Here is a 12,857-nt window from a genome sequence, read left to right as displayed (position 1 = left end):
ACATACAAAAAATACACATTTGAAATAAATGTTTTAGTATAAAAATAAACAAATAATAGGAAAATAAGAACAAAGAACAGTAGTAATAATAATAATGATATTAATAATTATAATACATATTTTGCATTATTGCTATTGTTTTTTATGTTCTCTATAGTGTTATTTAGTATTAAAAGCAGTAGTAGTGAGTAACACCATCATTAATGTTGTTTATAGGTCTATATGCAGGGCCCTATTGGCCCCCAGGCCCCGGTTTGCTGTATGTCCAATAGTTTTCAGTAATTATACTGATAATCATAGTTTTTGGCATAGTTTTTTTTACTTTGTAAATTACCTAAAAATAAAGTTTTTAAAACTTTTTAGGGTGCCTCTAAAAGACATAAGAAGAAGTAATGATGCAGGACTTGTCATAAAGCTCTTGGGATTTAAATTACTACAAACCAAATTAAACATATTATACCTGGGGCCACAGCCCTTGGTGACTGGGACCCTGGGGCTGTTGCCCACTTTGCCTTGTTGGTAATCCAGCCTTGTCTGGAGGCACGGCCAGATTAACTCTATAGCCCTAGAGGAAAACATTTTGGGGCCTCTATGGCTCACCCCAAACCCTTATCCCCCAACCTCGTGCTTTTTTGGCTCTGCCTATCAGTTCCCATGCGGTACAGTGTACACAGAGACCCAAAAACCAACCCAGTGCTTCTATTCCAGCATAGGAGTACTGGTACTGGACACAGGTTTTCTGTGTAGGTTGGTCTGAGCTATTTTAGTTAAACACAACTTGATATGCACTATGAGAGCAAAGTATAAACTTTGGAGATAATCATCACTTTCATGACACAATGCAAAAAACAAAATCAAATCTTATACAAATGCACACTAAGGTACAATACAGGTATTTAATCAAAAAGTAAAGATTTTTGCCGTGATGAAAGTTTAATGACAGAACGCTTGTACTGGACTAGAGTGTGCAGAACCCTTCTTTTTCAAACACAATATATACTAAACCAATTTGCAATTAATCAAATTAGATAAAATTTACAGACTGGGAACCTGGGCCATTTTGGGAGCCCAGGGAGTCTGAGGCTCTGGGGCATTTGCCCTGTTTATTATTTAAATGCTATTTGACATAGGCTGTATTGTTCTGTATTTTTTTTTCAAATAGGATAATTATAAAAAGTAAATTGAGGCTCAAGAGGCAAGAAAACAGGAACATCAGAAGTGAAAGGAGGTAGTCGGTGGAGTGAGCAGTAAGAACTTTTGAATGTCATATGTAACAATATGCAACATAAGAATGAGGAATAAAATGAGGCTATACACATTTTAGAATATGACACATATAGAGAAAAGTGCAGGCCTACAGCTCTGAATATTATGTAAAGAGGCTGATAATTATCCACTGATAATTATGCAGGTTTATTTTTCAGTGTGGATACCTACTTTGTAAAAGGGCCTTTTTTTAATCTCGCGAAAGCCACTACAGATCTATTGGTTTACTGAGATTATAAAATTCAAAGTATTGTAATTGCCTTGCTATTGGTTTAAAAGAAAGGGAGCAAAATCTTCCAGGAATCCTGTTAAAACAGTGATCTTTAGTGATACACTATCCTTCTCCAAACCCTTCATCATGTGTGGCAGACCTCCACGGTGTGTTTACAGCTGCAATACGTCTGACTGCATTAATTACCATTACAGGTGAAATGTGTCAAAGTCTGACAAACTCCATTTTCCTCAGTTGTTGTCGCCTGGCTCTTGCCACATGATAGGCTACAAAGAATTGCGATGGCACGGCGTCACTTCCTCCTCTGCTCTGCATGATGGCGGTGTCCAGGGCAGATTAGGCACATTGACTGCGTCTGTAGGTGTGCAGTTTATCGTCTCCTTAAACTACTCCGGGGACATTTGTCAGTGGATGACCTTAACCGAAATCCTCGCCACTGAATATTTAATGAAGTCAGTCGCACGTAAACTGCTTCCTGTGCTGAAATAGCTCCGCATTGCTAAGGTTGCTTGTAAATTACGTGCCTCCTGGGTGCCACAGCTAGCTGTTAGCTAAGTGTTTACACAAGGTTACAGGACACTGGTGTGTATTTACACATGGCTTGATTGATTGGCATTTGCCATCCCTCAAATTTAACTTTAATTAATTTCGTCCTACATGTTTCAGATCATGGCGCTCCACAGACTATCCTTCAGATTACGGCAAACGGTAAGACCACTGTTCACCGCAGGTTGAAGTACTAACCAGGACAGAATATCAGATTTGAGATATTTGTGACTTGGGTCAGCTGCTCTCTTTAGAAAACGTGGAGGCAAAAATGTAATGGATGTTTGTGGTGGTTAAACTGGTGCAAAGCACAGCTGTTGCTTTTGGAATGGTCATTACACAGTTCCGAAATTTACAGTATGTGGTACAAGCTGTGAAGCAGCAGGTTATTTTACATGTCTATCAATAAACTGGCAAATTGAAGGGAATATCTGAATTAAAGAATGAAGAAACCAAACCTAAGAACAGATGGCTCCATGCACCAGGGCTCACTGAATGGTTTGGTTAAGTGTAAAAGTTTTTTTGGACCAACATTCAAGACAGTGCTCCATAACACCAAGTGATATAATGTAAACCTTCATCTTCAAATCTATTTACTGATGTCTGTGACTGTCCCTGATGCTATATGTCCTTTTGTTATGTCTGAATAATGTTCATCTCACCAGTAGAGTTCCATAGAGTTGGTGTGGAGCACAGAAGCTGTTAAAACCCTTTATACAAGCAAGACTGCTTCTGTGAATTGTAATCAAAAATATAATATTGTAAGGGTGCAAATAGTGTTGGAATAAATATTAAATGATTCATGTTATAGTTTACTTTATATACATGAAGTAGGTGGTTTTGTGTTATTATGTTTACAATCCAGAGCAGCACTGTATGTCACTTTGACCAGAGCACAGAGGAATCTATGTGCTTGCTTAAGATTCAGCATCCCTACATTGGCTGTAGACACTGGATGATTCCATTCAGTCCCAGAGGAGGACAGAAAGGATTGCCTCTGTGATTTATCATAGTCTTCGAGTTAAACATTTCCTGAAAATGCCTGCCAAATATCCAAGTCTGATCGACATGACAGATGAATGTAGATTACAGCACATTCGCATACAAGCCGTTTGACTTGGCTCAGGTTTTGTAGAAGGCTTTCATCAGTGTATTAAGGTGTTGTATAATTAATTTATTAGAGTTATATCTGATATAAATATGTTTTTACACATCAGTGTAGTACCAGGTGTTCGGTTCGGATGTGTATGACATGTGAATAAAAGTATTCACTCCAGTAAACTTTTGCAGGTAACACATGTAAGGTCCCTTCATACCAGTGGATGTGGGCAGCAGCAGGAGGCTGTGGCTGTTGAGCCAGAACCTGAGCCCTTTTCAGTTTTCAGAACACAGGAGAATGATCCGGTAAGCAAATATGACTTTACTATTGCAAATGTTGTTATCTTGTTCAACAAACCTGTACAGCTGCTTAGTTTAAGCAGATTTGTGTTTGTAGCAGAAGTTGTCTTTAAGTTTACATGATTTTAGATAATGAGCTCACTGTCTCTTTTCAGGCACGTCACTCAGAGAAACATATCGGACAGTATTACACCATGCCTTCTGCACACATCCGCACTGTGTTCCCCCATGGCCTCCCGTGGCGCTATCAACAACAGGTATGTGTTTATTTCTATGACTCCGTGCACATTATTTTAAACTTACTTACTCAGAAATCATATTTGACTGTATTTATTTATTTATTTATTTTTATTGTAAAATGTGTACCGCAAAGACAAATTGTCATGTATGGTTTTAGGTGAAGACATTTAATGAAGCCTGTGTGATGGTGAGGCAGCCGGCTCTAGAGGTCATCTCTTGCCTGAAGAAAACAGATACCAGCAAACCTGCTGTGAGATATTTATTCTGTATCTTTTGAAACGCATGCTTACACACTCAAACACACGCACAGAGATAAACATCTTCTCTTGATGCTTTTGAATAAATTGTCGTTAACCTTATCAAGTTGTTCAGATGGTTTGAAGGGCAGTGGGAAGACAATGTCTCTATGTCACACGATCCAATTCTGCTATATGCAGGGATGGCTGGTGCTGCACATTCCTGATGGTGAGAGAAACACAATCACACATGCCAAGTGGCTGCCACTGCAGATGTATAGACAGTGACCCTCCTATATCTTCTCTTTTGATAATTAAGCTCACCTCTGGGTGAAGAACTGTAAGGAGCTGCTGCCCTCATCCTATAACACCTCTCGCTTTGATCAGCCATTACAAGCCACCGAATGGTTACGCAACTTCAGAATCACCAATGAGCATTTCCTTTCAAAGGTAACAATTTTTTACGCACTGTGCCTTTATTGACATCAGACGATATTGATACGGGACGCAATTTTACAATATTAATTTGCTGACTCTTACTACACATTGTCATATTATGGCTGGTGGGGTATTACATTCACACATTATTAACAAGCATTTAGGCATTTATAGGCCTTAAATTAGCCTTGACTGTGTCTCCACAGCGGTTTAGGTCACATGCTGATATACACAGAGCCATTAAACAGCTTGATGACACCACCTGAATTAACCCACATGTACCGCCGTAATATGAATAATTTGAGGTAGAGTGTCTCTGCTTGGCACAGTAGCTATATAACAGTGGGCTGAGGGTCAAAGTACTCAGCCAGGCTCTGCTCTTTAGCCTGTGAAGAGGAATATGAATACATGCAACAGCTTCATCCAAATATATATATTATCATATACAATATGGTAAATATTTGAATGACAATATAATGTTTATAGACCATCCAGCAAGTTGGCTGTACTCAGGACTCACATGGCAAATTTCCATTGGAGTTGTAACATTGGTTTTTGATAAAGCACAAAATATCATATTTAGAAGACTCAAAGACTCATATTTAGTTTGAGGTAATCTGAGGTAGTCTGTAACATATTGACACGCATGCAATTAATGTAAATAAAAAGCTTACATTATACCACTAAATTTATATTTAGGGTTGAAATATTAATAATTATAATTTGGATATTTTTTTAGCTTCATGTGGAAAAACATTGGAAACCTGGGGCATGTATTAAAATGAGGACCCTGCCCATGTAAACATGGTCCATTGAACTGTCTTTGATACTGTGCTGTTTCTCGCCTAGATAAAGACAAAGCAGCGCTATGTGTGGACAAAGAGAGAGTTTACCGAGGAGGGAAGTCCACTAGGAGAGCTGGTGGATCAGGTGAGTCCTCTAACAGTGCAAATGAGTGGGAATTTGTCTATCCCGCCCTCACATCTTGGTTTTTCTGGCTCTGAGTATTTATTTGTGCTCATTGGAGATGTGGTTTATCTCAGCCTCCAACACATTTTCAGCAGTTTGTTCCTTCTGGCCTGCAGATCCCCACATGGGTCATTAGAGATTCATCTTTCACCTTGCCTGTCCTTAGTGGTGATCAATAGCCAATGAAATGAGCATGGTGATGGATCAGCACAATATTTTTATACCACTGACAAAGGTGGAAAAAAGCAGTAGATTTATGTTCAGCCTGTGAATTTCTCACCTCTTGCTTCAACTGTCTTGCTCTGCTATTGTTCACCGTATCATTTGCTCCATAATAAGTGACTGACTATTTTGTCTGACTCATCATACAAACTAGTTTTTGGTAACTGCTGATGTAACTGTGAGCTTGTTGTAGGCTGTAATTAGATCTTACATTAATAGCCAGACTTCTGACAGCACATTATTAGACTAAAGAAATCAAATCCGTTTCAAACCTCCTGCTGAGGCATCTCCATTTAACTGATGGATGTTTACAGACTTCAAACTAAAGAAATGGCGCATGATGAAATTACTGTTTGTTACTCAGTTGCTCAGATTTTGTCCTACAAAGTTGTGTTGTTAGTATTTAAAGAGTACTCCACTTATTTGGCATTGTACTCCTGTAACATTGTCCAACTTGGATGGAAAAGGGATCAAAATAAAATATTTCTTTATTACACACATTCTTCTTCCTTGTCAAAATCTGGCATCTACATTACCCACAGTGCAACTCCACCGCCAAAGAGTTTAGTTGAGAAGTGTGTTATGCTAGTAGCAGCTAAGGTAGCATTGAGCTGTTAGCCTCAAGCAGAGATGTGGAGCGGGCTACAGAGGGAAAGCTCAGTTATTTGTAACGCCACACTTCCAGGGTTTTTTCATTTTCAATCTTGTAGTCTAAAGCTGATTCAAGTGATGTACCTTTTAATTATCAGACTTCACTGAATTTATCAGACTTCACTCAGCTCCCTCCGGATGCCACAATAGAGTTTCATAGAACTTCTTTCACATATGCAGGAGTACTCTCGGAGACTTGTTAACAGACTCTGCTGTGTGAAATCGGTGGAATTCCCCTGTTGATTTCCCTTTTGTAAGATGGTGTTGCCTTCGCCGTAGGGTATATCTCGCGTGAAGAGCAGCAGCGATGTGGTGGGGGCGGTGATGAAGGAGCTGAGGCTGCAAAGCGGGCAGCCAGAGTCGGATTTCCGCTTGGCCCTGGCTGTAGATGGTGTAAACGCCCTGTGGGGAAGATCCACCATCAAGAAGGAGGATAAGACTGCTGTGAGGAAAACGCATAAAAAGCCTGTCATGCCTCCATACTTTTCTTCATGCTTCTCTTTCAGTTTCCACAGATAAGAAGTCTTATGTGTCTCTTTCTTGCTGTCCATCAGGTGGATCCAGAGGAGCTCACTTTGGTTTATAACCTGAGGAAGCTGATGAAGAACGACTGGGTGAGAACAAAACACTAAAGGCATTGCATTAGAATATTATATTTCAGATCCGTCCCCATATTAACATTCACGCTCTTTATCTCAGACTGGAGGCGCCATCATCACCACTCTGTCTCAGACTGGGTCTCTCTACACTTCAAAATCTGCCTACTTGCCTCAAGAGCTGCTGGGAGAGGTCATTTATTGTTCTTTATAATCTGTAGCACTCGCCCTCAATCTCTGACAGAAGATTAGCCTTTTTGTCGTTTTCTAAATTTGGTCATTAGTCAGGAAATTGCAAACCTCGAGATGGCATCACTCCAATCCTCAGGACTGCTGGCCAGAAGTTGACTTACAAATTATGGTTATTATGGTTATGCTTTGTTCTTGCTTTGTGGGGAGAGTCTCAACTTGTTATTGTCTGTGAGCAGCTAAACATCCAGTATATCCAGTAGTGTTGCCAGTGTACACCGTACAGATGACTTGTGACATTTGTCCTTTGTTTTGCGCATATAAGCTTGCCCTTTGTACTAACTGGGCTGTTAAAAACACAGGAACTTAATCATCACTGAATTATCAGATATGCCAGTACTTTGTGTTCATTTAGTTTTTGCCAATAGCTGTACCTCTTTGCAGTGTTATACCGCGTCATTGTGTTGTTGCAGTGGGTTGTGATATTATTTATAGCAGTCGTATTTATCTGATGTCTGTATATCATAACATCAATTTCCTAATGGACCAATAAATCCACCTTTGTCACCCACCTCTTCCAGAAATGCTGGGCAACGACAGAACTGTAAAACTCTGCAGGGTCATATATCATTCTCACAAAATTAACTAATATTAATAATATTAACTTCTGTTCTCAACCACTGACTATGTGGACTTGACATCATTTTGTCTTTTTTAATAGGTTGATTTATATTTAGAAATATAAATTCTATTTATGTACTGTATACATTACATAAAATGTGTGATGTAAAATATGCATTATTATGCATTTTCCCCTTTCTGCATTTAAATTATATATAGATATTAATATCTGTAGTTTGAATATTGTAACAGCTTCTGTGGTGCATTATATATGAAGATATGCGTGTCTGTATTTTTTATTAACGTAATAGTCATTTATTGGATCTACATGTCTTTAACTGTGTTATTTGATGTTTTCTTATCTGAATGTGCTATTTAAAGGGATGACCTGATGTTCAACATGTCTTAAAAATGCATATTTAATGTGCAGCATGTTGAATTCCCATCTGTGTTTTGTTCACCAGAGGGGGTTTGACTGCATGGACCCATTCGTCCCGGTGTCAGTGCCCAACTACAGCGAGAAAGAGTTTGAGAGCTGTTACCTCTACTATATGGACCGCCACTGGTTGCAGCATCCACAGTGTACGTGACGATACTGTGAATGCTTTGTTTTGTAAAAATACATTTAAGTGATGCTGTTTTAGTAACTTTTTAAATTATTATTTTTACCTCATCAGGTCAAACAGAGGAAGGAAAGAAAGAACTCATCTTTTTGAGCAACAGAAATCCATCAATGTTGGACAGAATTTGCGCCTTCCTGTGAAGTTACAGAAAGACTTAAATGTCACTCATACACACACATAAATATCACACACAAATATCATTGTCCCAGAAACAGATAAATATACAATCTAATATCCATGTCAATATTAAATGTGTCCCTCTGTAAATTATGATGTTACTTTGATAATAAAATGCTGGAGAAACAAATCTGAAAGTACTTTTTATGAATGTAATGGTGCTATCTGCCAGTCAGCAGGTAGTGCAACTTCTTTGTTTGCAGTTAAGGTGGGAAAATAGATGCAGAAATGGGCCAACCTTTTCTTAAACCGATATTTGAGACCATGCCATGTTTGTTTGACAAAGATATTACAATTTGTATAAAGAAATTTAATAAGCAGTGAAGTAGTTTTTTGCAAGCAATTCTTAGATCTCAGGTTCCCTCCAACAATACTGAAACATGTATTAAAAACTCAGTAGTAAAACCAAATTAGAATCCTATACATAAATAGCGCAGCAGCTATAGTATAGGAATAAAATATAAATTATATAAAATAATGTATAAACTAATGTAAACACACAGTTATATTATGTGCCCTGCCAAACATCTGGCCCATCCCACATGACACAAGACACTAATATTTTACAAAAATAAAATTTTACAGTAATACATATACAAAAGATGTATAAGTATACTGTGATAGGTAAACAGCCTAAAAACAAGTAGTACAATCTGTACTGAGAGTAAACAGGTGTATACAGTAAGTAAGCTGGTGGAACCAGTACACTAGGATATGTATGTACAGTACCAGTAAGTATAGATTAGATTAGATAGAGTATCAGATCAGAGCAGTCAAACATATATAAGGCCAAACACATTCCTGTTTACTTGTTTATGGTGCAGCACCACCTGGCTGCGGTTCAGACTATTGCATGGTTGTTCACGTGACAGTTGGAAAAAGTCACGTGACTGAAACTCCCTTTTTTTGATCGCCTAACAAAGTGGCTGTTATGGCAGACTGGACAAAGTGTAGGTGACAGTCAAGTGTTAATACTTTAAGTAGTCTCCAGGACATGCCAGAGTATCTATCAAGGTGAGATAATCTTCTCTAAACTGCTCTGAATGACATGACAATAAAATGTATGTGTCAGCTGAATGACAGGAGCAGTTGGGCTGACGTATATTATATTAATCAATACGTATATTTTACCGTTTAAAGTGCGGCCTGACGTTGATTTAAAACGTGTTTCATCGATCATCATTTGAAGGTGCAATTCTGTAGCCTAATCTGGATATTCTCTGTCTGTAGATAAAATGGCGTTGTCGTTGCCATCACCTATACTTTTGGTCATTGTTTTCTTCACAGCAGAAGTAACCCTCTGTGCAGGTAACACGCCACAAAACAGTTGGTTTCGGTTGCATTTGTCCCAGTGCTGGTATCCACTTCTGTTGTTTGCGAGGTGGGGGAAAAACACGTTTTTATGACTTCTTGTCCATCTAGGAAGCAATGAATGTGTTGCCAGACACTTCGGCCACGATTCTGTGGTGTGTGAGTGTAATGCAACCTACTGTGATAGTGTTGGGTCACTCACCTTGCCTCCACTGGGCTGGTACTCCTCCTACCTGACCACCATGGCAGGCAGCAGACTAGAGGCAGGCCAGGGTCAGGTCCAAGTGAACAGCACCAGGGCAGGTGAGTGATGTGAGCTTTTGCTGGGGTGTCTGTGGTGTTGGAGCAGGTGCAAAGCATTAACTTTTTTTTTTTTTCATGTGTCTCTTTAAGGCCTCAGGTTGACTATAGTTCCCTACCAGAAGTACCAGAAGATCAGGGGATTTGGTGGAGCTATGACAGACGCAGCAGCCATTAACATCCTGTCTCTTTCTGCTGGTGTACAGGACCAGCTGCTACGACAGTACTTTTCCCCTGAAGGTACGCAGCAAGTGGCCACCTGTAGTCACTATCAAAAGAAAATTCACATTTATTATTCTTGTTTGTCTATTCACCCATGTAATAACCCATAGCAAACAGTGTTTTTCACACAGCAACGGTTGTGCAGCTCCAACATAATGGAAAAAATACATTTCACACATTCTGTGAGAGGTGTCTCTATGTGCAGGTTAGTTTGTTTCCCACATCACCACAGTCATTAGCAGCAGCATCCATACCGTCTCATACCAGCTGGGCTATATCATGATACTAAGAAGGATATTTTCCTAAATATATACATACACATCATTTAATGGCTAAAGTAGGCAATGCAGAATCAAAAATTCAAACTGAAATTCCACTGATACGAGACCAAACAATTTATATTTGTGAAATAAAAACTTCAGTATCAAATTCTGGGTAACACTTTACTATAACTTCCTCTATTTAGCATAAGTACCATATCATTACCATTTAATAAATGTTTGATATTAGTCTTTCTTGTAGTTGTAAGATATGGACTATATGGGCTATGTGTTTATATAATAGTATGGCATATGATTAAATATTATAATATCGACAGTATCTGGAAACAGTTAACAAAACATAGTTCCTGTTATTAAAACTCTGTTTTACCGTGTTTTCATTTATTATCGGTTTTATACACCAGCTTCCACTCATGGGTGCCCACAGTAGGAGTTATATTTGTTGACAAATACATTAATGTACAATTAAATGTGCTTACTACTACATTATATTGTGCTATTAAACCATTAGTTAATGGTTTGTGTAAGGCTTTTAAATGCTAAATAGAAATGTCTAACAATATAACATGATAGTATTAAATTATTATTATTTTTATGATCAACTGTTTTTATGACTTAGTATGTGCACGTACCAAATGGGAAACACGCTGTGTGACACAAAAGCTATTATTAACCTCCCGCCCCAGACCAAAATCCAGATCTGAGATCCCAGACTCAATACCCATACTCAAATTGCTCAAAATGAATAATGTAAAGAAGGTGTAAACCCTTTGGTTAGAGTAACTGAGTGTATATCGTCAAAACATTTTCTCTCTGTAAGTCGCTAAATGATAATATTGGATTATGACCCGGCCTTAGTTGTTATTGATGCTGTGTCCCTGGCAGGTATTGGCTACAACGTGGTGCGTGTGCCCATGGCCAGCTGTGACTTCTCCACCCGTCTGTACACATATGCTGACACACACGGCGACTACAGCCTGGACAATTTCACACTGGCCCCTGAGGACATCAACATGAAGGTCCCCCTCTCATCTCATCTCATGTCTCAGACATACACATGTCCCTCACTCCATCCCTCTAATCGCTCCTCCTCCTCTTCTTCTGCTCAGATCCCTCTCCTGCAGCGTGCTCAGGTCTTGTCTCCTCGACCCCTATCTCTTCTGGCAAGTGCCTGGAGTGCCCCCGCCTGGATGAAAACTAATGGTGCACTCACAGGAAAGGGCTCCCTGAAGGGCAGGCCTGGGGGCAAGGAGCATAAAACCTGGGCTCAGTACTATATCAGGTGACATGTGGGGCTTTAATTTAATGTGATGTCACATGTTGGTAGTGCTTGATAGAATGGAAACTTATTCTTGTGGTCTCTTTTTTTCTGTTCCTCTCAGGTTCCTTGAGGAATATGCTAAACATAACGTGACCTTCTGGGCATTGACCACAGGGAATGAGCCCTCTGCAGGACAGATGACAAACTACAGGTGTCTCCTCCTCTGTATTACTTAGAACTTAACCCTCATCATGGCTCCTAAATTTCACATCAGACTGAGAAGTACCTTTGTCTCACTGCAGTTTCCAGGCTCTGGGCTTCACACCTGAGGAGCAGAGGGACTGGGTGGCTCTGGACCTGGGCCCTGCCCTGCATGCTTCAGCACACCCACACACACACGTCCTCATTCTGGATGACAACCGCCTGCTGCTGCCTTACTGGGCTAAAGTGGTGAGCCCAAGGACGGAGAGATAGTGGGGAAAGTCATGGTAAACTTTGTTGTACCTGAGGGTACACTGGTGGAAACATTTTCAGCATCAATCAATACAAGTTGAAAACAATACAAAAAAAATAAGGTAAGTGTTAAGATGCTGGGGGGAACTAGAATAAGTCTTGTTAGCTGTCATTCACTCAGTAGTGAAGCAGCTGCAGGAATGAAGCACTTCAATCTTTGGGCTCTAAATTGTTCTCTGGAGGAAAAAGTCTAAAACTATCAGAATCAACCTGATAAAAGGCAGTTTCACAGAAAACCAGTAGAGACTACATGGTTTAGCATTCTTTATCAAATTTTTTTCAGCACTTCCCATCAGTATATAAGAATAATTCCTAGTGGTATAATCAATTACATTATGACAACCTGGAAACAGGTGAGCAGACTAAAATGTGTGGATGGATTAGCCAATTAAAAATGATAAATTCATTTATGTTTATATAAGTTTTTGCTAAAATCAACATTTTCCCATTATGAGAAGACGATGGTGCAGCACAATCCACTGTCACAACAAAACCACATTTATATAGCCGTCTTAAATAATTAGCCTCGCTTAAGTGTGTACTGTTGTCTGTCATTGTATGTTGT

The 12,857-nt window shown here is 39.3% G+C and overlaps 2 protein-coding genes across 2 annotated transcripts in view; both read left to right on the top strand.

The window, feature by feature from the left end:
- The first annotated feature begins 1,790 nt into the window (after positions 1-1,790).
- dap3 (death associated protein 3) lies at positions 1,791-8,534 on the top strand. Its single transcript, XM_038711364.1, has 13 exons — positions 1,791-2,080; positions 2,165-2,206; positions 3,335-3,448; positions 3,598-3,699; positions 3,840-3,948; positions 4,055-4,147; positions 4,238-4,368; positions 5,206-5,286; positions 6,478-6,642; positions 6,753-6,812; positions 6,898-6,987; positions 8,069-8,186; positions 8,282-8,534. The coding sequence occupies exons 2-13, from the start codon at positions 2,168-2,170 to the stop codon at positions 8,365-8,367; spliced, it is 1,188 nt and encodes a 395-aa protein (XP_038567292.1). The 5' UTR covers positions 1,791-2,080; positions 2,165-2,167; the 3' UTR covers positions 8,368-8,534.
- A 728-nt stretch (positions 8,535-9,262) lies between these two features.
- The window catches only part of gba (glucosidase, beta, acid), a 5,557-nt gene continuing 1,962 nt past the window's right edge, over positions 9,263-12,857 (top strand). The window contains exons 1-8 of the mRNA XM_038711362.1: positions 9,263-9,418; positions 9,635-9,712; positions 9,827-10,018; positions 10,109-10,255; positions 11,404-11,537; positions 11,628-11,800; positions 11,901-11,990; positions 12,082-12,229. Coding sequence (XP_038567290.1) covers positions 9,640-9,712; positions 9,827-10,018; positions 10,109-10,255; positions 11,404-11,537; positions 11,628-11,800; positions 11,901-11,990; positions 12,082-12,229 — 957 coding nt within the window. The 5' untranslated portion in view covers positions 9,263-9,418; positions 9,635-9,639. The remainder of the gene's footprint in view (positions 9,419-9,634; positions 9,713-9,826; positions 10,019-10,108; positions 10,256-11,403; positions 11,538-11,627; positions 11,801-11,900; positions 11,991-12,081; positions 12,230-12,857) is intronic.

This window comes from Micropterus salmoides, unplaced genomic scaffold (genome assembly GCF_014851395.1).
Source record: "Micropterus salmoides isolate LMB-PRFRI ecotype aquatic unplaced genomic scaffold, ASM1485139v1 Ms_hic_scaffold_11, whole genome shotgun sequence".
In the NCBI taxonomy this organism is placed as follows: domain Eukaryota; kingdom Metazoa; phylum Chordata; class Actinopteri; order Centrarchiformes; family Centrarchidae; genus Micropterus; species Micropterus salmoides.
This window is presented reverse-complemented; position numbering and strand designations above follow the sequence as displayed.

Excerpts from the sequence above, each read along its gene's own strand:
- dap3 (XM_038711364.1), top strand. The coding sequence starts at position 2,168 with ATGGCGCTCCACAGACTATCCTTCAGATTACGGCAAACG. Across the intron at positions 4,148-4,237 it reads GGTGCTGCACATTCCTGATG|CTCACCTCTGGGTGAAGAAC; the intron begins GTGAGAGAAACA and ends TTGATAATTAAG. Across the intron at positions 6,643-6,752 it reads AGAAGGAGGATAAGACTGCT|GTGGATCCAGAGGAGCTCAC; the intron begins GTGAGGAAAACG and ends GCTGTCCATCAG.